The 25,883-nt window shown below is 37.4% G+C and overlaps 1 protein-coding gene across 8 annotated transcripts; it reads right to left on the bottom strand.

The window, feature by feature from the left end:
- Positions 1–643: 643 nt before the first annotated feature.
- On the bottom strand, positions 644–25,883 carry LOC308319476 (uncharacterized protein). Of its 8 annotated transcripts, none has more exons than XM_080769575.1 (20): positions 25,765–25,883; positions 24,385–24,515; positions 23,975–24,036; positions 23,682–23,836; positions 23,472–23,543; positions 12,188–12,376; positions 11,927–12,057; positions 11,515–11,576; positions 11,202–11,356; positions 10,992–11,063; positions 10,177–10,368; positions 8,670–8,900; positions 8,409–8,539; positions 7,980–8,041; positions 7,667–7,821; positions 7,457–7,528; positions 4,289–4,432; positions 3,210–3,293; positions 1,980–2,065; positions 644–950 (listed from the first exon to the last, which is right to left on the bottom strand). In XM_080769575.1, exons 1-20 carry the CDS (start codon positions 25,871–25,873, stop codon positions 864–866), a joined length of 2,382 nt encoding a protein of 793 aa, XP_080625701.1. In that variant the 5' UTR covers positions 25,874–25,883; the 3' UTR covers positions 644–863. The 8 variants fall into 8 exon arrangements, with proteins under 8 accessions (XP_080625701.1, XP_080625702.1, XP_080625703.1 ...); XM_080769576.1 differs by having other exon boundaries at positions 1,980–2,069; positions 3,235–3,293; XM_080769577.1 differs by having other exon boundaries at positions 3,210–3,251.

Raw genomic sequence — 25,883 nt, 5'->3', positions numbered from 1 at the left:
CGCAAGTCATTGTTTGTTTGTGTCATTTCCTGTTTTTCTCCTGGAGAGTAGGGACCCCCTTGTCCACAGTCTCCTGCTCTTCTTCCATAAGTGGGTCTTTACCATTATTCTATTGTATGATTATTATTGACCTGGCATCCTATAGTGTTTATATAGTTTCAATGTACAGATCTACTGTTTGACTGATGATAGGTTATTGGTTTACTTATGGTACTATAGATAACTATTTCTATGCATTTGATGTATTATCTTGTGTTGTCCTTGCTTACTGTAAGTGGCTCTGGATTAAGAGCATCTGCTAAATGCCTAAAATGATATGATGGATGTGTGTAGTCAGACCTTTATGTCATCATATCATATTAATATGAAGTCAGCCCAAACTGCCCAAAAATGGAGTTCCACAGGCCTGGCAGAAATGTAAGTAATATTATTGAACATGCAGAACTCATAAAAGCTTATTCCATTACCCTGACATTCTAGTTCCGAAAAGGTCAACTTCTATCCGTTCATATGGTGAGATGTTACCATTATAATTTTTTACAGATTTTAGCTTCTGCTAGTAGAGACCGTCACCAATATCAAAATATACTCTGCCAAATGTAAAAGCAATCAGTATGCAGAAAGGCCCATTTCACAATATCTATTTAATAATCAAGTAATTTATTTTGTTAATCAATTAAACTATACAATTAATTGATAACTGAAAATAATATACTGAAAAAAATTATAACTGAAGTTGAACCCAAGCAGACATCTTGAGATTGCTTTATAGGTTTACCTATTAGACAAAAACATAACTTTACCTTTTATACCAGGGAACAAAACCAAACATTTAGGCTATAGGTGAAGCTGAAGTTTGGTGATTAAGTTCCTGTTTTCTTCTTCTTGAGGACTCTCTTCACAGTCACCTTGAGCGGTCCCAAAGTATTCCCACTGATCTGTTTAAAAAACTGAAAAGGAAAAGAACAGCAACACCATATATCAACTTCTGAATAAAGGGTTTGATTGATTGATTGATTGAAGTATTTATTAACAGTTTGCAGAATGGGTACGTTTCATTATGGGTCATTATGGGTCACAGCATTCAATAAACTGAATGTAGCCTACTTAACAAATCACACTCGTGTGAAGTGAGCGGTGCTTTTCATCACAATGATGACGTCTGATGATGTCACCCAACAATGGCGCGCATATGTTGGTTAGCCATACCAACAGTCCTGCAGTCATTAGTCAGACAAACCCGTGCTGCGGGTAAAACATCACCTGTGGCTCCCGACATGCGTGGCGGGTTAACCCATTCTGAGCGGGCACCCATTTTGGTGTTAGCATCATGTTATGCTTTAGCAATTGAAAAATAGCAGATCTACAAGCTCATATCGCGCCACCGAGTGGCGCGATACGAGCTTGTAGGTCTGCTATTTTTTTTAAATTCGAAGAACGACTGACATTTTTAGAATCTGATCTCAGGTCAGAATGGGTTAATCAGACCAGTGTGTGTCCAGTGGAAACCTCGTATGAATCTGATCTCAGGTCAGAATGGGTTAAAACTAATCAGTGCTGCGGGTTAAAAATCACCCGTGGCTTCCTGTGACATTCTGTGCTCAAACGGAAAAACAACAGACAGACAGACATACACACAAAGCTGTGTATTTCAGTGGCTGCACCGCTCTGAAATGTCTGTGAAAGACCATGGGTAAAGAGTGTTAAATTACTATAGTATGGTTGCCTTGTTAGGGCAACCACACTCATTTCTCAGTTTGTAAAATTCATCGTAATTGTATCCATTGTACTTCAGAGAATCCAATTCATGAATTTAAGAGAATCATATTTATGTTCTTTTCCCCAAAAAGTATATATTCATGGAGGAACTAAAAAACACACACACACACACACACACACACACACACACACACACACACACACACACACACACACACACACACACACACACACACAGAGGATAATGAGCAATAGCAAACCTCTTCAGTATATTTTGCGACATCAGCTTCAGTCAACTCTCCATAGCTGGACATTTTTACTTGTCCAATAGCATAGGCTGTCAGCTCTGGGGATGATTTAAAGAAGACGATAAGTATAGCAGCTTGATAGTCAAGATGAATTCTACACAGAGACATCCTGTACTTTCTTACTATTACAGTAAGAATATAGACACACATTACATTTTTCTCTTAGACAAAAGGTTATGTCGCCTATAGCAACATTTGAGCTGTGGTAGTTTATTTAGGTTAGCAACATCTTCAAGCGACAAATAGTCAGACGTGGTTACGTTTTTAATGGAAGTTGGGTTGATGCAACAAAACCTGAAAAGTCAACATTTCTCCATGACAGTACTAACCTCGCATCACCAGGCTTTCCGCCTCGGAGGAAAGCCTGGGTCTCTGTTCCAACCGGTGTGAACCGGTCTGGAACGGATGATATCGTTACGTCATGTTGTAGTATTGTTTTGTAGTCATCAGGAAGGAACAATCAAACTGAACTTCCTTTTCCCCTCAAACCGGAAGAATAACAATAAAAGCTCTCGTAGCCTGTAGCTTTTATTGAGAAAAATCGGTAGGAAGTTCCGGAAGATTGATGACTACAAAACAATACTACAACATGACGTGGCGATATCATCGGCTCCAGACCGGTTCATGAACCCGAAATGTAATGGTGCCCAGGCTATGAGAGTACAGTATAGGATCAACCCTACAAACATTTATTTACAGTTTGTCTGGGGCCAGAATATATTTTGTCTCTGCCAGGAGGTCTTCTTTTCACCGTGTCTGTCGAGGGTCTAGTTAGTATGTGTTCTATATGGGGTCTATATGGGTCTAATGTGAGTTAGTATGTGTTTAGGGTCTAATGGAGTTAGAGTCCACTTATACGGCAGGTAAAAATCAAAAATGAAATCAAGAATCTGTCCTTTGTGTAGAAATCCATGTTGTGCCGTACGCCGCATCTTCAGTAGCTAAAGATTGTGGGGTCGTGCCCCAAAAATAGCTGATCTACAAGCTGCAGATCAGCTATTTTCTGCCAAGTGATCTTTTAGGGAATTTCAGAATTGTTTTATCAAATGATGTAGAAGTAGTTGCAATGGAGTCAATGCAATGCCTGGTGATAGAATTAGATTACAAGGACAATTTGTATTGCAATAGAATGGAGGTAGTTGTGTTGGTGAAGTTGTGTTGAGTGGTGATGAAATGTGTTACCTGGTGGGGAAGTTGCATTGACTGGTGGTGAAGTTGCATTGACTGGTGGTGAAGTTGCATTGTGTCGTGGTGAAGTTCGAGTGACTGGTGGTGAAGTTGCATCACCTGATGGAAAGGTTACGTTAAATTGTGAAGTTATGATTACCTTTGTTTCTTATTTCTTTACTGAGTCATTCAAAGCGATTTCTGGTTATGAGTTAATTTGACTAATGGTTTGTTTGTTTTACCTGGACTAGTACCCGCAGTGACTTCTGGGGATGTTGTATGGACTATAGGTGAAGTTGGAATGACTGGTGTTGAAGTTGTATGGACTATAGGTGAAGTTGCAGTGACTCGTGGTGAAGTTGCATTGAGTCTTGGTGAAGTTGGAATGACTCGTGGTGAAGTTGCATTGACTGGCAGTGAAGTTGCCGTGACTCGTGGTGAAGTTGCATTGACTGGCAGTGAAGTTGCCGTGACTCGTGGTGAAGTTGCATTGACTGGCAGTGAAGTTGCCGTGACTCGTGGTGAAGTTGCATTGACTGGCAGTGAAGTTGCCGTGACTCGTGGTGAAGTTGCATTGACTGGCAGTGAAGTTGCCGTGACTCGTGGTGAAGTTGCATTGACTGGCAGTGAAGTTGCCGTGACTCGTGGTGAAGTTGCAATGACTGGCAGTGACGTTGCATTGTGTCGTGGTGAAGTCGGAATGACTGGACGTGAAGTTGTATCACCTAATGGAAAGGTTAGATCACATTGTTAAGATATGACTACTTCTTATATTGCTGAAGTTATTATACTAAAGATCATAATTTAATGTACTTTTAGTTGTGGTGATGTTGCTTTACCTGATGGAAAGTTTACATGAAATTGTGAAGTTATGATTACCGGTGTTTCTTATATTTCTAAAGTTGTAATATTAAAGACTATAATTGTATGTGATTTTTCAACACATTATAATCATAGGGGTATGTCACTGTACTCTTGCATATCCCATTGTCCGCTCCAGTTATATTCAGATATTATAGCTAAATTGAGTACGTATTCATTCAATGATATTATTAGTGGTAAAGTTCTTTTGACTAATGTTTCATTTGTTTTACCTGGGCTAGTAGCAGCAGTGACTGGTGGGGATGTATGCACTATAGGTGAAGTTGTATTGACTGGTGGTGAAGTTGCAATGACTGATGGTGAAGTTGCATTGTGTCGTGGGGAAGTTCGAATGACTGGAGGTGAAGTCGTATCACCTAATGGAAAGGTTAGATCACATTGGTAAGATATGACTACTTGTGTTTCTTATATTTCTGAAGTTATTATACTAAAGATTTTAATTTAGAGTATGTATTTGTCACTGTACTCTTTCAAATTATCTTATTTTGACTAATGGTTTGTTTGTTATACCTGGACTAGTAGCTGCAGTGACTGGTGAGGATGTTGTATGGACTATAGGTGAAGTTACAATGACTGGTGTTGAAGTTATATTGGGTTGTGGTGATGTTGAATTGTGTCGTGGCGAAGTTTGAATGACTGGTGGTGAAGTTGCATTACCTGATGGAAAGGTTACATTATATTACTTATAAAGTTATAATAATAAATATTATAATTGAATGTGCTTTTTCAACACATAATAATCATAGGGGTATTTGTCACTATGTACTCTTGCATATCCCTTTGTCCGCTCCAGTTATATTAAGATATTATAGTTAAACTGAGTACTGATTCATTCAAAGCAATTTGTGGTGATGAGTTAATTTGACTAATGGTTTGTTTGTTTTACCTGGACTAGTACCTGCAGTGACTTGTGGGGATGCTGTATGGACTATAGGTGAAGTTGGAATGACTGGACGTGAAGTTGCATTGTGTCGTGGTGAAGTTGCATTAACTGGTGGTGAAGTTGCAGTAACTTGTGGTGAAGTTGCATTGTGTCGTGGCGAAGTTTGAATGACTGGTGGTGAAGTTGCATTACCTGTTGGAAAGGTTACATTCAATTGTGAAGTAATGTTTACCGGTGTTTCTTATATTTCTAAAGTTATATTAATAAAGGTTATAATGGAATGTTCTTTTTCAACACATTATAGTCGGAGTGGAATTGTCTTTGTCCTGTAGTTATATTCAGATATTATAGCTAAACTGAATGGTGATTAATTCATTAGCTGTAAAGTAATTTTGACTATTAATTTGTTAGTGTATACCTGGGGTAGTACCTGCAGTGACAGGTAGGGATGTTGTATGCACTATAGGTGAAGTTGCATTGACTGGTGATGAAGTTACAGTGACTGGTGTTGAAGTTATATTGGGTCGTGGTGACGTTGCATTAACTGAAGCTGAAGTTGCATTGTGTTGTGGCGAAGTTTGAATGACTGGTGGTGAAGTTGCATTACCTGATGAAAAGGTTACATTTCATTGTGAAGTCATGATTACCGGCGTTTCTTATATTTCTAAAATTATAATAATAAAGATTATAATTGAATGTGCTTTTTCAACACATTATAATAATATGGGCATTTGTCACTTTACTCTTGCATATCCCTTTGTCCACTCCAGTTATATTCAGATATTATAGCTAAATTGAGTACGTATTCATTAAAAGTTATTATTAGTGGTAAAGTTATTTTGACTAATATTTCATTTGTTTCACCTGGGCTAGTAGCTGGTGGGGATGTTGTATGGACTATAGGTGAAGTTACAATGACTGGTGTTGAAGTTATATTGGGTCGTGGTGATGTTGTATTCTGTCGCGGTGAAGTTGCATTAGCTGGTGATGAAGTTGCAATGACTGGTGATGAAGTTGCAATGACTGGTGATGAAGTTGCAATGACTGGTGATGAAGTTGCATTGACTGGTGATGAAGTTGCAATGACTGGTGATGAAGTTGCAATGACTGGTGATGAAGTTGCAATGACTGGTGATGAAGTTGCAATGACTGGTGATGAAGTTGCATTGACTGGTGATGAAGTTGCATTACCTGATGGAAAGGTTACATTAAATTGTGAAGTTATTATTACCGGTGATTCTGATATTAGTTATAATAAATAATAATTTAATGTGCTTTTTCAACACATTATAATAATATGGGCATTTGTCACTTTACTCTTGCATATCCCTTTGTCCACTCCAGTTATATTCAGATATTATAGCTAAATTGAGTACGTATTCATTCAAAGTTATTATTAGTGGTAAAGTTATTTTGACTAATATTTCATTTGTTTCACCTGGGCTAGTAGCTGCAGTGACTGGTGGGGATGTAAGGACTATAGGTGAAGTTGTATTGAATGGTGCTGAGGTTGCATTGTGTTGTGGTGAAGTTGGAATGACTGGAGGTGCAGTTGTATTGCCTGATGGAAAGGTTACATTACATTGTGAAGTTATGATTACCAGTGTTTCTTATCTTTATATTCATAAAAATTATAATTGTGCATATCCCCTTGTCTTCTCCAGTTATATTCAGATATTATAGCTAAACTGAGTACTGATTCATTCAAAGCAATTAGTGGTAAAGTTAATTGGACTAATTAGGGTTTGTTTGTGTTACCTGGACTAGAAGATGCAGTGACTGGTGGGGATGTTGTATGGACTATAGGTGAAGTTACAATGACTGGTGTTGAAGTTATATTGGGTCGTGGTGATGTTGTATTCTGTCGCGGTGAAGTTGCATTAGCTGGTGATGAAGTTGCAATGACTGGTGATGAAGTTGCAATGACTGGTGATGAAGTTGCAATGACTGGTGATGAAGTTGCATTGACTGGTGATGAAGTTGCAATGACTGGTGATGAAGTTGCAATGACTGGTGATGAAGTTGCAATGACTGGTGATGAAGTTGCAATGACTGGTGATGAAGTTGCAATGACTGGTGATGAAGTTGCAATGACTGGTGATGAAGTTGCATTGACTGGTGATGGAGTTGCATTACCTGATGGAAAGGTTACATTAAATTGTGAAGTTATTATTACCGGTGATTCTGATATTAGTTATAATAAATAATAATTTAATGTGCTTTTTCAACACATTATAATCATAGGGGTATGTCACTGTACTCTTGCATATCCCTTTGTCCACTCCAGTTAGTTCATTAGATGTTTTATACATTGGAAGTACAGTTTCAATTTGCTTTGATATATATATATATATATATATATATATATATATATATATTATTTTTATTATTATTATTATAACTTTTGTTCTTACTGTAAAGCACTTTGAACTGCACTCGCTGCCTGAAAAATGTGCTATATAAATAAAGATTGATTGATTGATTGATGAAATTGTACCTGCTGGTGAATCTGTGGTGATTGTTGTTAAAGGTGCTGCTGTAGTGGGTGCTTGAGTTGGCGGCAAAACCACTGTAAAAATAAAACTTTCATATCAATATCAATGCAGGCCATGATATATAATTAATAACAAGGAAGAAGAAATACCATTAAACAGGTCATTAAAGAGCCACACTGTGAGCTATCATCGGTTGAGTCGACAATTCTTACCCGTGACAACAATAGTTGACATGTTCACAGGAAGGGAGAAATTAGAGCTGGATGCAGCCTCAACAAGAGTACTAGCCACAGAAGAGGCACTGGGTGTAGTTGCATTTCCCTCTTGGTTGAATATTAATTCAGCCTCCACATTTACTGATCCTTGGCTGTAAAGGTGATTCATTATTATTAATTATAACATTTATGTTATAATTAACACCAAATGTTATGGTAGGCTACATTAAAGGTACAAATCAATGATACGTTATTATTTATGTACTAAAAACATATATACTTAATACAGTATAACTCCATTGGTGCATACCTGAAGCCGGTTATAACAGTGCGATTGAAATCAGAAAACTTTGCCTTATAGACGTTGTCCAACTGTAAACAGAAATTCAGTCATTGAAATTATTACAGAAATAATTACACAGGAACTGTAAAATAATACTTCGTATCCCACCAAGTTCATTTCATGGTTCATGATTAATAGATTTACATTTTGATTAATTAATAACAATGTTCTAGAGAACATTTTGAAAGGTGGAGGCAGTCATTTTAACTTGTTTAGTTATTTGGTAATTTTACAATGAAAGCAAAACATTTCCATAAAGTATGGTTATTTTTAATCATCATAATTATACATTTGCCAGAGATCAATATAATAGTAATATGCATGATAGGAGGAATCGCTGAAGTTATGGAGAATGTATTGGTAGGTGTTGGATCATCATAATGGTACAGTACTTACCGCTGAAGCTACTTCGGTTGCTAAGTTCTGGAATGCGACTGACCTTGTGTTTTCAAGGTCTGCTGTGTAGGTTTGCGTTATTTTGAATTCTAACACGACCTTTGGCTTTGCTGGTGGTGCAGGTGTTGTAGCTACATATGAAGCACAATGGGTAGAAACAGTTAGTTACAGTTAAATTGAGTTATTATAGCTTAACAGTAAATTATATGTTCAAAGTGCTTAGCGGTGAAGTTATTTTCACTAATAGTGCAGATGTTTAACCTGGGGTAGTAGCTGCAGTGACAGGTAGGCGTGTTGTATGGACAATAGGTGAAGTTGCAGTGACTCGTGGTGAAGTTGCAATGACTGGCAGTGAAGTTGCAGTGACTCGTGGTGAAGTTGCAATGACTGGCAGTGAAGTTGCAGTGACTCGTGGTGAAGTTGCAATGACTGGCAGTGACGTTGCATTGTGTCGTGGTGAAGTCGGAATGACTGGAGGTGAAGTTGTATTACCTAATGGAAAGGTTAGATCACATTGTTAAGATATGACTACTTGTGTTTCTTATATTGCTGAAGTTATTATACTAAAGATAATTTAATGTACTTTTAGTTGTGGTGATGTTGCTTTACCTGATGGAAAGTTTACATGAAATTGTGAAGTTACAGTATGATTACCGGTGTTTCTTATATTTCTAAAGTTATAATAATAAAGATTATAATTTAATGTGATTTTTCAACACATTATAATCATAGGGGTATGTCACTGTACTCTTGCATATCCCATTGTCCGCTCCAGTTATATTCAGATAGTTTCGGAGGGGAATTCGTCACTATAGTCTTTGTCCTCTGTACTTATGTTCAGATGTTATAGCTAAACTGAATGGTGATTCATTCAAAGTTATTAGTGGTAAAGTTATTTTGACTATTCATTTGTTTTACCTGGGGTAGTACCTGCAGTGACAGGTAGGGATGTTGTATGGACTATAGGTGAAGTTGCATTGACTGGTGATGAAGTTGCAATGAGTGGTGTTGAAGATATATTGGGTCGTGGTGATGTTGCATTTTGTCGTGGTGAAGTTGCATTAACTGGTGGTGAAGTTGAATTGTGTCGTGGCGAAGTTTGAATGACTGGTGGTGAAGTTGCATTACCTGATGAAAAGGTTACATTTCATTGTGAAGTCATGATTACCGGCGTTTCTTATTATTTCTAAAATTATAATAATAAAGATTATAATTGAATGTGCTTTTTCAACACATTATAATAATATGGGCATTTGTCACTTTACTCTTGCATATCCCTTTGTCCACTCCAGTTATATTCAGATATTATAGCTAAACTGAGTACATAATCATTCAATGATATTATTAGTGGTAAAGTTATTTTGACTAATATTTCATTTGTTTCACCTGGGCTAGTAGCTGCAGTGACTGGTGGGGATGTATGGACTATAGGTGAAGTTGTATTGACTGGTGTTGAGGTTGCATTGTGTTGTGGTGAAGTTGGAATGACTGGTGTTGAAGTTATATTGGGTCGTGGTGATGTTGTATTTTGTCGCGGTGAAGTTGCATTAACTGGTGGTGAAGTTGCATTACCTGTTGGAAAGGTTACATTCAATTGTGAAGTCATGATTACCGGTGTTTCTTACATTTCTAAAGTTATATTAATAAAGATTATAATTGTGCACATGCCATTGTCTGCTCCAGTTATATTCAGATTTTATAGCTAAACTGAGTACTGATTCATTCAAAGCAATTAGTGGTAAAGTTAATTAGGGTTTGTTTGTGTTACCTGGACTAGTAGCTGCAGTGACTGGTGGGGATGTTGTATGGACTATAGGTGAAGTTACAATGACTGGTGTTGAAGTTATATTGGGTCGTCGTGGTGATGTTGTATTTTGTCCCGGTGAAGTTGCATTAACTGGTGGTGAAGTTGCATTGTGTCGTGGCGAAGTTTGAATGACTGGTGGTGAAGTTGCATTACCTGTTGGAAAGGTTACATTCAATTGTGAAGTTATGATTACCAGTGTTTCTTACATTTCTAAAGCTATATTAATAAAGGTTATAATTGAATGTTCTTTTTCAACACATAGTCGGAGTGGAATTTGTCACTAGTCTTTGCCCTCTGTAGTTATATTCAGATATTATAGCTAAACTGAATGATGATTAGTTGTAATGTTATTTTGACTATTCATTTGTTATACCTGGGGTAGTACGTGCAGTGACAGGTAGGGATGTTGTATGCACTATAGGTGAAGTTGCATTGACTGGTGGTGATGTTACAGTGACTGGTGTTGAAGTTATTTTGGGTCGTGGTGACGTTGCAGCAACTGGTGGTGAAGTCGCATTGTGTCGTGGCGAAGTTTGAATGACTGGTGGTGATGTTGCATTACCTGATGGAAAGGTTACATTAAATTGTGAAGTTATTATTACCGGTGATTCTGATATTAGTTATAATAAATAATAATTGAATGTGCTTTTTCAACACATTATATTCATAGGGGTATGTCACTGTACTCTTGCATATCCCTTTGTCCACTCCAGTTAATTCATTAGATGTTTTATACATTGGAAGTACAGTTTCAATTTGCTTTGATGAAATTGTACCTGCTGGTGAATCTGTGGTGATTGTTGTTAAAGGTGCTGCTGTAGTGGGTGCTTGAGTTGGCGGCAAAACCACTGTAAAAATAAAACTTTCATATCAATATCAATGCAGGCCATGATATATAATTAATAACAAGGAAGAAAAAATACCATTAAAAAGGTCATTAAAGAGCCACACTGTGAGCTATCATCGGTTGAGTCGACAATTCTTACCCGTGACAACAATAGTTGACGTGTTCACAGGAAGGGAGAAATTAGAGCTGGATGCAGCCTCAACAAGAGTACTAGCCACAGAAGAGGCATCTGGTGTAGTTGCATTTTCCTCTTGGTTGAATATTAATTCAGCCTCCACATTTACTGATCCCGAGCTGTAAAAGTGATTCATTATTATTAATTATAACATTTATGTTATAATTAACACCAAATGTTATGGTAGGCTACATTAAAGGTACAAATCAATGATACGTTATTATTTATGTACTAAAAACATATATACTTAATACAGTATAACTCCATTGGTGCATACCTGAAGCCGGTTATAACAGTGTGATTGAAATTAGAAAACTTTGCCTTATAGACGTTGTCCAACTGTAAACAGAAATTCAGTCATTGAAATTATTACAGAAATAATTACACAGGAACTGTAAAATAATACTTCGTATCCCACCAAGTTCATTTCATGGTTCATGATTAATAGATTTACATTTGATTAATTAATAACAATGTTCTAGAGAACATTTTGAAAGGTGGAGACAGTCATATTTGGTAATTTTACAATGAAAGCAAAACATTTCCATAAAGTATGGTTATTTTTAATCATCATAATTATACATTTGCCAGAGATCAATATAATAGTAATATGCATGATAGGAGGAATCGCTGAAGTTATGGAGAATGTATTGGTAGGTGTTGGATCATCATAATGGTACAGTACTTACCGCTGAAGCTACTTCGGTTGCTAAGTTCTGGAATGCGACTGAGGATGTGTTTTCAAGGTCTTCTGTGAAGGTTTGCGTTATTTTGAATTCTAACACGACCTTTGGCTTTGCTGGTGGTGCAGGTGTTGTAGCTACATATGAAGCACGATGGGTAGAAACAGTTAGTTACAGTTAAATTGCGTTATTATAGCTGAACAGTAAATGATATGTTCAAAGTGATTAGCGGTGAAGTTCTTTTCACTAATAGTGCAGATGTTTAACCTGGGGTAGTAGCTGCAGTGACAGGTAGGCGTGTTGTATGGACAATAGGTGAAGTTGCAGTGACTCGTGGTGAAGTTGCATTGACTGGCAGTGAAGTTGCAGTGACTCGTGGTGAAGTTGCAATGACTGGCAGTGACGTTGCATTGTGTCGTGGTGAAGTCGGAATGACTGGACGTGAAGTCGTATCACCTAATGGAAAGGTTAGATCACATTGGTAAGATATGACTACTTGTGTTTCTTATATTTCTGAAGTTATTATACTAAAGATTTTAATTTAGGGCACTTTTAGTATAGAGTATGTATTTGTCACTGTACTCTTTTAAATTATCTTATTTTGACTAATGGTTTGTTTGTTATACCTGGACTAGTAGCTGCAGTGACTGGTGAGGATGTTGTATGGACTATAGGTGAAGTTACAATGACTGGTGTTGAAGTTATATTGGGTTGTGGTGATGTTGAATTGTGTCGTGGCGAAGTTTGAAAGACTGGTGGTGAAGTTGCATTACCTGATGGAAAGGTTACATTATATTACTTATAAAGTTATAATAATAAATATTATAATTTAATGTGCTTTTTCAACACATAATAATCATAGGGGTATTTGTCACTATGTACTCTTGCATATCCCTTTGTCCGCTCCAGTTATATTCAGATATTATAGTTAAACTGAGTACTGATTCATTCAAAGCAATTTGTGGTGATGAGTTAATTTGACTAATGGTTTGTTTGTTTTACCTGGACTAGTACCTGCAGTGACTTGTGGGGATGTTGTAAGGACTATAGGTGAAGTTGGAATGACTGGACGTGAAGTTGCATTGTGTCGTGGTGAAGTTGCAGTAACTTGTGGTGAAGTTGCATTGTGTCGTGGCGAAGTTTGAATGACTGGTGGTGAAGTTGCATTACCTGTTGGAAAGGTTACATTCAATTGTGAAGTAATGTTTACCGGTGTTTCTTATATTTCTAAAGTTATATTAATAAAGGTTATAATGGAATGTTCTTTTTCAACACATTATAGTCGGAGTGGAATTGTCTTTGTCCTGTAGTTATATTCAGATATTATAGCTAAACTGAATGGTGATTAATTCATTAGCTGTAAAGTAATTTTGACTATTAATTTGTTAGTGTATACCTGGGGTAGTACCTGCAGTGACAGGTAGGGATGTTGTATGCACTATAGGTGAAGTTGCATTGACTGGTGATGAAGTTACAGTGACTGGTGTTGAAGTTATATTGGGTCGTGGTGACGTTGCATTAACTGAAGCTGAAGTTGCATTGTGTTGTGGCGAAGTTTGAATGACTGGTGGTGAAGTTGCATTACCTGATGAAAAGGTTACATTTCATTGTGAAGTCATGATTACCGGCGTTTCTTATATTTCTAAAATTATAATAATAAATATTATAATTGAATGAGCTTTTTCAACACATTATAATAATATGGGCATTTGTCACTTTACTCTTGCATATCCCTTTGTCCACTCCAGTTATATTCAGATATTATAGCTAAACTGAGTACATAATCATTCAATGTTATTATTAGTGGTAAAGTTATTTTGACTAATATTTCATTTGTTTCACCTGGGCTAGTAGCTGCAGTGACTGGTGGGGATGTAAGGACTATAGGTGAAGTTGTATTGACTGGTGTTGAGGTTGCATTGTGTTGTGGTGAAGTTGGAATGACTGGAGGTGAAGTTGCATTGTGTTGTGGTGAAGTTGGAATGACTGGAGGTGCAGTTGTATTGCCTGATGGAAATGTTACATTACATTGTGAAGTTATGATTACCAGTGTTTCTTATCTTTATATTCATAAAGATTATAATTGTGCATATCCCCTTGTCTTCTCCAGTTATATTCAGATATTATAGCTAAACTGAGTACTGATTCATTCAAAGCAATTAGTGGTAAAGTTAATTGGACTAATTAGGGTTTGTTTGTGTTACCTGGACTAGAAGATGCAGTGACTGGTGTTGAAGTTATATTGGGTCGTGGTGATGTTGTATTTTGTCGCGGTGAAGTTGCATTAGCTGGTGGAGAAGTTGCATTGTGTCGTGGCGAACTTTGAGTGACTGGTGATGAAGTTGCAATACCTGTTGGAAAGGTTACATTCAATTGTCATGATTACCAGTGTTTTCGATTTCTAATGTTATAATAATAAAGATTATGATTGAATTAGCCTTTTCAACACATTATAGTCGGAGGGGAATTTGACACTATAGTCTTTGTCCTCTGTAGTTATATTCAGATATTATAGCTAAACTGAATGGTGATTAATTTAAAGTTATTAGTGGTAAAGTTATTTTGACTGTTCATTTGTTTTACCTGGGGTAGTACCTGCAGTGACAGGTAGGGATGTTGTATGGACTATAGGTGAAGTTGCAATGACTGGTGTTGAAGTTGCATTACCTGATGAAAAGGTTACATTTCATTGTGAAGTCATGATTACCGGCGTTTATTATATTTCTAAAATTATAATAATAAAGATTATAATTGAATGTGCTTTTTCAACACATTATAATAATATGGGCATTTGTCACTTTACTCTTGCATATCCCTTTGTCCACTCCAGTTATATTCAGATATTATAGCTAAACTGAGTACATAATCATTCAATGTTATTATTAGTGGTAAAGTTATTTTGACTAATATTTCATTTGTTTCACCTGGGCTAGTAGCTGCAGTGACTGGTGGGGATGTAAGGACTATAGGTGAAGTTGTATTGAATGGTGCTGAGGTTGCATTGTGTTGTGGTGAAGTTGGAATGACTGGAGGTGAAGTTGTATTGGCTGATGGAAAGGTTACATTACATTGTGAAGTTATGATTACCAGCTTTATATTCATAAAGATTATAATTGTGCATATCCCCTTGTCTTCTCCAGTTATATTCAGATATTATAGCTAAACTGAGTACTGATTCATTCAAAGCAATTAGTGGTAAAGTTAATTGGACTAATTAGGGTTTGTTTGTGTTACCTGGACTAGAAGATGCAGTGACTGGTGGGGATGTTGTATGGACTATAGGTGAAGTTACAATGACTGGTGTTGAAGTTATATTGGGTCGTGGTGATGTTGTATTTTGTCGCGGTGAAGTTGCATTAGCTGGTGGAGAAGTTGCATTGTGTCGTGGCGAACTTTGAGTGACTGGTGATGAAGTTGCAATACCTGTTGGAAAGGTTACATTCAATTGTCATGATTACCAGTGTTTCCGATTTCTAATGTTATAATAATAAAGATTATGATTGAATTAGCCTTTTCAACACATTATAGTCGGAGGGGAATTTGACACTATAGTCTTTGTCCTCTGTAGTTATATTCAGATATTATAGCTAAACTGAATGGTGATTAATTTAAAGTTATTAGTGGTAAAGTTATTTTGACTGTTCATTTGTTTTACCTGGGGTAGTACCTGCAGTGACAGGTAGGGATGTTGTATGGACTATAGGTGAAGTTGCAATGACTGGTGTTGAAGTTATATTGGGTCGTGATGACGTTGCGTTTTGTCGTGGTGAAGTTTGAATGACTGGTGGTGAAGTTGCATTACCTGATGAAAAGGTTACATTTCATTGTGAAGTCATGATTACCGGCGTTTATTATATTTCTAAAATTATAATAATAAAGATTATAATTGAATGTGCTTTTTCAACACATTATAATAATATGGGCATTTGTCACTTTACTCTTGCATATCCCTTTATCCACTCCAGTTATATTCAGATATTATAGCTAAACTGAGTACATAATCATTCAATGTTATTATTAGTGGTAAAGTTATTTTGACTAATATTTAATTTGTTTCACCTGGGCTAGTAGCTGCAGTGACTGGTGGGGATTTAAGGACTATAGGTGAAGTTGTATTGACTGGTGTTGAGGTTGCATTGTGTTGTGGTGAAGTTGGAATGACTGGAGGTGAAGTTGTATTGGCTGATGGAAAGGTTACATTACATTGTGAAGTTATGATTACCAGCTTTATATTCATAAAGATTATAATTGTGCATATCCCCTTGTCTTCTCCAGTTATATTCAGATATTATAGCTAAACTGAGTACTGATTCATTCAAAGCAATTAGTGGTAAAGTTAATTGGACTAATTAGGGTTTGTTTGTGTTACCTGGACTAGAAGATGCAGTGACTGGTGGGGATGTTGTATGGACTATAGGTGAAGTTACAATGACTGGTGTTGAAGTTATATTGGGTCGTGGTGATGTTGTATTTTGTCGCGGTGAAGTTGCATTAGCTGGTGGAGAAGTTGCATTGTGTCGTGGCGAAGTTTGAGTGACTGGTGATAAAGTTGCAATACCGGTTGGAAAGGTTACATTCAATTGTCATGATTACCAGTGTTTCCGATTTCTAATGTTATAATAATAAAGATTATGATTGAATTAGCCTTTTCAACACATTATAGTCGGAGGGGAATTTGACACTATAGTCTTTGTCCTCTGTAGTTATATTCAGATATTATAGCTAAACTGAATGGTGATTAATTTAAAGTTATTAGTGGTAAAGTTATTTTGACTATTCATTTGTTTTACCTGGGGTAGTACCTGCAGTGACAGGTAGGGATGTTGTATGGACTATAGGTGAAGTTGCAATGACTGGTGTTGAAGTTGCAATGACTGGTGTTGAAGTTATATTGGGTCGTGATGACGTTGCGTTTTGTCGTGGTGAAGTTGCATTGTGTCGTGGCGAAGTTTGAATGACTGGTGGTGAAGTTGCATTGCCTGATGGAAATGTTACATTACACTGTGAAGTTATGATTACCAGTGTTTCTTACATTTCTAAAGTAATATTAATAAAGATTATAATTGTGCACATGCCATTGTCTGCTCCCGTTATATTCAGATTTTATAGCTAAACTGAGTACTGATTCATTCAAAGCAATTAGTGGTAAAGTTAATTAGACTAATTAGGGTTCGTTTGTGTTACCTGGACTAGTAGCTGCAGTGACTGGTGGGGATGTTGTATGGACTATAGGTGAAGTTACAATGACTGGTGTTGAAGTTATATTGGGTCGTGGTGAAGTTGCATTAACTGGTGGTGAAGTTGCAGTAACTTGTGGTGAAGTTGCATTGTGTCGTGGGGAAGTTTGAATGACTGGTGGTGAAGTTGCATTACCTGTTGGAAAGGTTACGTTCAATTGTGAAGTCATGATTACCGGTGTTTCTTATATTTCTAAAGTTATACTCATAAAGGTTATAATTGAAAGTTATTTTTCAACACATAGTCGGAGTGGAATCTGTCACTAGTCTTTGCCCTCTGTAGTTATATTTAGATATTATAGCTAAACTGAATGGTGATTAATTTAAAGTTATTAGTGGTAAAGTTATTTTGACTATTCATTTGTTTTACCTGGGTTAGTACCTGCAGTGACAGGTAGGGATGTTGTATGGACTATACGTGAAGTTGCATTGACTGGTGATGAAGTTGAAATGACTGGTGATGAAGTTGCAATGACTGGTGATGAAGTTGCAATGACTGGTGATGAAGTTGCAATGACTGGTGATGAAGTTGCAATGACTGGTGATGAAGTTTCAATGACTGGTGATGAAGTTGCATTGACTGGTGATGAAGTTGCAATGACTGGTGATGAAGTTGCATTGACTGGTGATGAAGTTGCAATGACTGGTGATGAAGTAGCAATGACTGCTGATGAAGTAGCAATGACTGCTGATGAAGTTGCAATGACTGCTGATGAAGTTGCATTGACTGGTGATGAAGTTGCATTGACTGGTGATGAAGTTGCAATGACTGGTGATGAAGTTGCAATGACTGGTGATGAAGTTGCAATGACTGGTGATGAAGTTGCATTGACTGGTGATGAAGTTGCAATGACTGGTGATGAAGTTGCAATGACTGGTGATGAAGTTGCAATGACTGGTGATGAAGTTGCATTGTGTCGTGGCGAAGTTTGAATAACTGGTGGTGATGTTGCATTACCTGATGGAAAGGTTACATTAAATTGTGAAGTTATTATTACCGGTGATTCTGATATTAGTTATAATAAATAATAATTTAATGTGCTTTTTCAACACATTATAATCATAGGCGTATGTCACTGTACTCTTGCATATCCCTTTGTCCACTCCAGTTAGTTCATTAGATGTTTTATACATTGGAAGTACAGTTTCAATTTGCTTTGATGAAATTGTACCTGCTGGTGAATCTGTGGTGATTGTTATTAAAGGTGCTGCTGTAGTGGGTGCTTCAGTTGGCGGCAAAACCACTGTAAAAATAAAACTTTCATATCAATATCAATGCAGGCCATGATATATAATTAATAACAAGGAAGAAAAAATACCATTAAACAGGCCATTAAAGAGCCAGACTGTGAGCTATTATCAGTTGAGTTGACAATTCTTACCCGTGACAACAATAGTTGACGTGTTCACAGGAAGGGAGAAATTAGAGCTGGATGCAGCCTCAACAAGTGTTGTAGCTGCACGTGAAGCACAATGGGTAGAAACGGAAAATGATAAATTAAAAGTGATTAGCGGTGAAGTTCTTTACACTAATAGTTCAGTTGTTTAACCTGGGGTAGTAGTTGCAGTGACAGGTAGGCGTGTTGTATGGCTTGTAGGCGCTCGGCCCTAGTGGTAAGAGCGGGGACTGCGGGCGGACCGAGTTATGACGAGGAAACCTCGTGCAGCTGGGGTTTAACATTTAGTGCCCGTTTGCAGCTGTCGCTCCGGTTCAGTCTCTATCCTTTTAGTACTCTACGGTGGAGGGGGGGGGGTGTCCCCATGTATTCAAATGATAATCTGGTGGCTTGTTTTCACCTGCCAGGTAGGGTATGCAATGCATACTCTGCTTAGGCTACTTGTTCACAATGAAACCACCACCAGCAAGAACACCCTGGTTGGCAACAGCGATGCCAGCCTGTATGTTGTATGTTGTCACAACATACAACATACAGGCTGGCATTGTTGTCACATTATAATCATAGGGGTATTTGTCGCTGTAGGCCTACTCTTGCACTGTAGTGGGTGCTTGAGTTGGCGGCAAAACTGGCGGAAAAATGTTATTATTATGGACCCATATTAAGTTTAGCCATAGTCATGCAGCTCTATAGCAGTGACAAAAGAATTATACAGTAGTATCTAGTAGTATCTAATAGTTATATTAAACCAGTACATTTATAGCAACCACAGAGAGGGGGAAATAAAACTTTGTACATGGTAAATGGTAAATGGTGCATTTATATAGCGCCTTTATCCAAGGCGCTTTACATAGATTGTGCATTACATTCACCCATTCATACACCGATGGCAGCGGAAACCATGCAAGGCACATCGGGAGCAATTAGGGGTTCAGTGTCTTGCTCAAGGACACTTCGACAGTAACTCTGGGGGAGCCCGGGTTTGAACTGGCAACCTTGCGGTTCCCATCCAGGCACTCTACCCCTGAGCCACCGCCTGAGCCGCCGCCTGAGCCACCGCCGCCCCTACATTGTACATGCCATTTGTACATGCAGCTTTTGCTGGTTGTGCATGCATGCATCATTGTTCATTCTAGCCTTTGTTCTTTATTTTGTTTAGTTTAGTTTCAGTTTGAGTTAAACAAAATACATTTTCCTTTTTAGTTAACTATATTAATCCTGGTGTACTGACTAGGAAAGAACTAAAATACATGTGTCTCCAATATTAGATTCTCCAGTCTATTATTGCCACCCTGTAAAAACAAGAATGTAATTGAAATGATTCTCCTCGCCTACATTAGTCTATAAAGCCCTAAATTGTCAGGCATGCATCATCATATGAGCATGCATGACAGCTTTTTGTATCATAGTACCACACAAGAGCACTGTGTTCCTATACGTATAATGTATAGGCTCATATAGCCTATTTTCTCATTTTGGATTACACGCACAAACAAACACAAAGTAAATGGGTTACTAACTAAATACAACACAGGTACAATGCATAATGAATGGCATTTAGGCTACATCACCTACCCGTTGTGATTCGTCCCATCATGACCAAGAAGCAAAGCCAGACGGTAAACAGCAGAGGAGAAGACATCTCTGTGCCTCTGACAGACAGGCCTGATAATGGAAGCATGCGGCAGCAGGTGTTTATATTCCAGCTGAGAGAGAGAGAGAGAGAGAGAGAGAGAGAGAGAGAGAGAGAGAGAGAGAGAGAGAGAGAGTGAGATGAAATGTTCAAAGACTCATACTGGTTCAGCAGCATTCATGTACATTAGCACCAGGGGTGCCCAAAAGGTAGATCTACCAGTAGATCACACAGGCTGTGTAGGTAGACCACATGACATGCCCCTAAAATATAATTTAAATTATATTTAAAAAGATTTTCGGCATCTGCCACTTGAATTAAGGTGACTTCACTTGAATAATAGACATCAAAAAGGGAATCTCAAAACCCAAAATGCAATGCTTTGTTTTCAAGTGTTTCGCAGTTTCGCACAAACATCAGTATTACAAAGTTATACAAAAACACCCCTACCAATTCCATTTTCAGCAATGGGATAATATTTTTGGTGGGTAGATCTGGTTGAGCTGGTCATTTTGAAAGTAGCTCTCAAGTCTAAAAGGTGTGGGCACACCTGATTGTAGCCAATAGCACCCAGGATTCAAACCCAGGTCTCCTGTATGTATGGGAAGCCCCAGAGGGTTCGGTTTCCATTGATTATGATTGTGGAGTTTTATAGCCTATGTATGTATGTAATAAATATATATATATGTGTATAATATTTTCCATGAAATAAAAAAGTCAGACACGTTTGATTATCTACAGATATGCCTTCTTGCTTCTGAAGTATTAGTTTGTCCCCACAGGTGAGTGTAGTTCGCCTCCTTGTGGCCTGGCACACTACCTGCAGCATGGTTGTTCTCTTTAGCTGATTTTGGAGGTTATTGAACTACACAGAACTCAGAGCAGAACTACCTCCACATTATTGAATTGATTCCAGTGCCTTGTGTTTTACACATTTCCTCATCAGAAATTCAATACCTAATATAATTTTTTCTCCCAATTTGCTTTTATCTACTCTGTGGAGATAATTATGGGCCTCATTAGACTGTTGTATAATTTGGACATTACTTTGTCCATGTTTGTATAACCCCCGAGTATAAATCTCATCAATAATTTGCATCGACGGTCTCAGGGATTCTCACCTCTTTTTGAAAGTGCTGGATTTGGCATAAATGAATAGGTACGTATCTGGAAAATAAATCATCTGCCAAATCATATCTTATGTCAGTCATAATAAATTCCCCACCCTCCATAATGGCTCAGAATGAGGTGATAGCACCATGAGCCAAGTAGCCAACTACTTAAATCTGAGTTCATATTGACTGACTGACTGACTGTAATAAACGGAACAACAGAACTGTGCATCAGATGGTTCTCACAGAAACGTCGAGGGTAAAACACACCAGTCCAGTTTGCCAACAGAACACTGGAACAACTTGACTCCAAACAGATATGTATGATGAGTGATTACGGATTAATGAAGGCATGCCAGGATTTTATTTGAGTGCAGTGTCACAATAGTTTCATACGGAGGCACACCTTCGATCAGAGGTGAGCAAACAAACTTTGAGTTCATGTTGATTGACTGCTGTGATACCTGTACCTGTTTATCCAACCCCACCCGCCCGCAAACGGATGGTCCCGCAATCTGTTTATAATTCACCCGAACTAGTGATCTAACTTAATCCATAAAAATCCCCAAAAGTCATCAAAGTCGTTCTTGTCAGTCAGGGAAAAAGTCACCAAAGTCTCCCTTGGCAGTAAATAACTTTACCTTTGACTGCTACGTAGGTAAAGTACTAATCATCTTTTATCAAACAAAAGCAAACATTAACATTTAGATTAAGCTGAAGTTTGGTGATTAAGTTAATGTTTTCTTATTCTTGATGACACTCTTCACAGTCACCTTGAGCGGTCCCAAAGTATTCCCACTGATCTGTTTAAAAAACTGAGAGAGAGAGAGAGAGAGAGAGAGAGAGAGAGAGAGAACAGAATAAAGACAGAACGATCTTTATGGCATAGAACAATCATTATGGAACACCATTCAATCAACTGAATGTACTTTAAAAATGTCTGGAAAAACAATGGGTAACTTATGCTTGTTTCCCCCAAAAATATGTAATGGCATAGCCATATACAGGAATTAAATCATTCATGTATTCATTGAGCAGAACCTTCAGCTTTAGCTAATGACAATTATAACAGCTATAGGAAGACGCACGCACGCACGCACGCACGCACAGAGAGGATAATGAGCAAACCTCTTCAATATGAGATGCGATTTCATCTTCATTCAACTCTCCATAGCTGGAGATCTTGACTCGTGCATGAACAGAGGTTGTCAGCGCTGAGGATGATTAAACAAGACGATAAATATAGCTTCTTGATAGTCACACAGAGCGCGCGCACGCACACACACACACACACACACACACACACACACACACACACACACACACACACACACACACACACACACACACACACACACACACACACACACACACACACACACACACACACACACACACACACACACACACACACACACACACACACACACACAGTTTTCTCCATTTCAATGATATTATTAGTGGTAAAGTTATTTTGACTAATGTTTCATTTGTTTTACCGGCTAGTATGATACAGTAGTATCTGAAGTGACTGGTGGGGATGTATATGGACTATAGGTGAAGTTGTATTTCCTGGTGGTGAAGTTGCATTATGTCATGGTGATGTTGGAATGACTGGAGGTGAAGTTGTATCACCTAATGGAAAGGTTATAGATCACATTGTTAAGATGTGACTACTTTTGTTTCTTATATTTCTGAAGAAAGATTATGATTTAATGTACTTTTAGTTGTATATATGTATTTGTCACTCTACTCAAATTCTCTTGTCCGTTCGGTTTACATGGACTAGTAGCTGCAGTGACTGGTGGGGATGTTGTATGGACTATAGGTGAAGTTACAATGACTGGTGATGAAGTTATATTGTGTCGTGGTGAAATTGCATTAACTGGTGGTGAAGTCGCATTGTGTCTTTTTGTTTGAATGACTGGTGGTGATGTTGCATTACCTGATGGAAAGTTTACATGAAATTGTGAAGTAATTATTACCGGTGTTTCTTATATTTCTAAAGTTGTAATATTAAAGATTATAATCGTATGTGCTTTTTCAACACATTATAATCATAGGGGTATGTCACTGTACTCTTGCATATCCCTTTGTCCACTCCAGTTAGTTCATTAGATGTTTTATACATTGGAAGTACAGTTTCAATTATTTGCTTTGATGAAATTGTACCTGCTGGTGAATCTGTGGTGATTGTTGTTAAAGGTGCTGCTGTAGTGGGTGCTTGAGTTGGCGGCAAAACCACTGTAAAAATAAAACTTTCATATCAATATCAATGCAGGCCATGATATATAATTAATAACAAGGAAGAAAAAATACCATTAAACAGGCCATTAAAGAGCCAGACTGTGAGCTATTATCAGTTGAGTCGACAATTCTTACCCGTGACAACAATAGTTGATGTGTTCACAGGAAGGGAGAAATTAGAGCTGGATGCAGCCTCAACAAGAGTACTAGCCACAGAAGAGGCATTGGGTGTAGTTGCATTTCCCTCTTGGTTGAATATTAATTCAGCCTCCACATTTACTGATCCTTGGCTGTAAAGGTGATTCATTATTATTAATTATAACATTTATGTTATAATTAATACCATATGTTATGGTACATTAAAGGTATACAAATACGTTAATATTTATGTACTAAAAACATATATACTTAATACAGTTGGTGCATACCTGAAGCCGGTTATAACAGTGCGATTGAAATCAGAAAACTTTGCCTTATAGACGTTGTCCAACTGTAAACAGAAATTCAGTCATTGAAATTATTACAGAAATAATTACACAGGAACTGTAAAATAATACCAAGTTCATTTCATGGTTCATGATTAATAGATTTACATTTTGATTAATTAATAACAATGTTCTAGAGAACATTTTGAAAGGTGGAGGCAGTCATTTTAACTTGTTTAGTTATTTGGTCATTTTACAATGAAAGCAAAACATTTCCATAAAGTATGGTTATTTTTAATCATCATAATTTGCCAGAGATCAATATAATAGTAATATGCATGATAGGAGGAATCACTGAAGTTATGGAGAATGTATTGGTAGGTGTTGGATCATCATAATGGTACAGTACTTACCGCTGAAGCTACTTCGGTTGCTAAGTTCTGGAATGCGACTGAGGATGTGTTTTCAAGGTCTTCTGTGAAGGTTTGCGTTATTTTGAATTCTAACACGACCTTTGGCTTTGCTGGTGGTGCAGGTGTTGTAGCTACATATGAAGCACGATAGGTAGAAACAGTTAGTTACAATTAAATTGAGTTATTATAGCTGAACAGGAAATTATATGTTCAAAGTGATTAGCGGTGAAGTTCTTTTCACTAATAGTTCAGTTGTTTAACCTGGGGTAGTAGCTGCAGTGACAGGTAGGCGTGTTGTATGTTTAACCTGGGGTAGTAGCTGCAGTGACAGGTAGGCGTGTTGTATGGACAATAGCCCCCAATGAGGCTCTCCAACGTTGAGGCGCAGTGAGGATGTTGTATGGATTATAGGTGATGTTGCATTGAGTGGCGATGAAGTTACAATGACTGGTGTTGAAGTTATATTGGATCGTGTTGAAGTTGCATTTTGTCGTGGTGAAGTTGCATTTTGTCGTGGTGAAGTTGCATTTTGATAAGATTTTGTTTGTTAACAAATAATAATTGTAATAACTGATCTTATTATGGACCGATATTAAGTTTTGCCATAGTCATGCAGCTCTATAACAGTGACAATGATACAGTAGTACTTTTATTATTATTTTTGTATTGACTTCAGTGATTTGACTATGCTCCTTTAATGACCTTTTTGACCTGTAAACAAACATTTGGCGCATCCTGTCTCAAAGAAATGCAGAAAAACTTGTCAAGTCTTTGAACAATCTTCTACTCATCCAGAATGCTGTTTTGTGTGTCATTAGTTAGTTAGTTTTGAGTAGTAGTAGTGTTTTTCAGGTATTCAGAGGAAAGCCTTGATTTATAAACGTGTTATATTAAACCATTACATTTATACCAACCACAGAGAGAGGGAATAAAACTTAGATGGTTTTACATGCAATTCTATTTAGTTTTTGCTGGTTAGCCTTTATTTTTTATTTTGTTTACTTTAGTTTCAGTTTCAGTTAAACAAAATTATTTTTCCTTAGTAGTTTTAGTTAACTATATTAAACCTGGTGTAGGCCTACTGGCTAGGAGAAAAAAGACATGTCTCCAATATTAGATTCTCTAGTCTACATTATTGTCACCCTGTAAAAACAAGAATGTAATTGAAATTATTCTCTACTATTATTCTACATTAGTCTATAAAGTTCAGCTTTTTGTATCATAGTACCACACAAGAGCACTGTGTTCCTGTAGGCTCATAGTCATATAGCCTATTGTCTCATTTTTACACGCACAAACAAACACAAAATAAATGGGATACTAACTAAATACAACACAGGTACAATGCATAATGAATGGCATTTAGGCTACATCACCTACCCGTTGTGATTCGTCCCATCATGACCAACAAGCAAAGCCAGACGGTAAACAGCAGAAGAGGAGAAGACATCTCTGTGCCTCTGACAGACAGGCCTGATAATGGAAGCATGCGGCAGCAG

The sequence above is a fragment of the Protomyctophum bolini genome, assembly GCF_963924005.1.
Source record: "Protomyctophum bolini genome assembly, chromosome: 8".
Taxonomy (NCBI): domain Eukaryota; kingdom Metazoa; phylum Chordata; class Actinopteri; order Myctophiformes; family Myctophidae; genus Protomyctophum; species Protomyctophum bolini.
The sequence above is the reverse complement of the archived record's forward strand: the minus strand, read 5'-3'. Positions and strand labels throughout refer to the sequence as shown.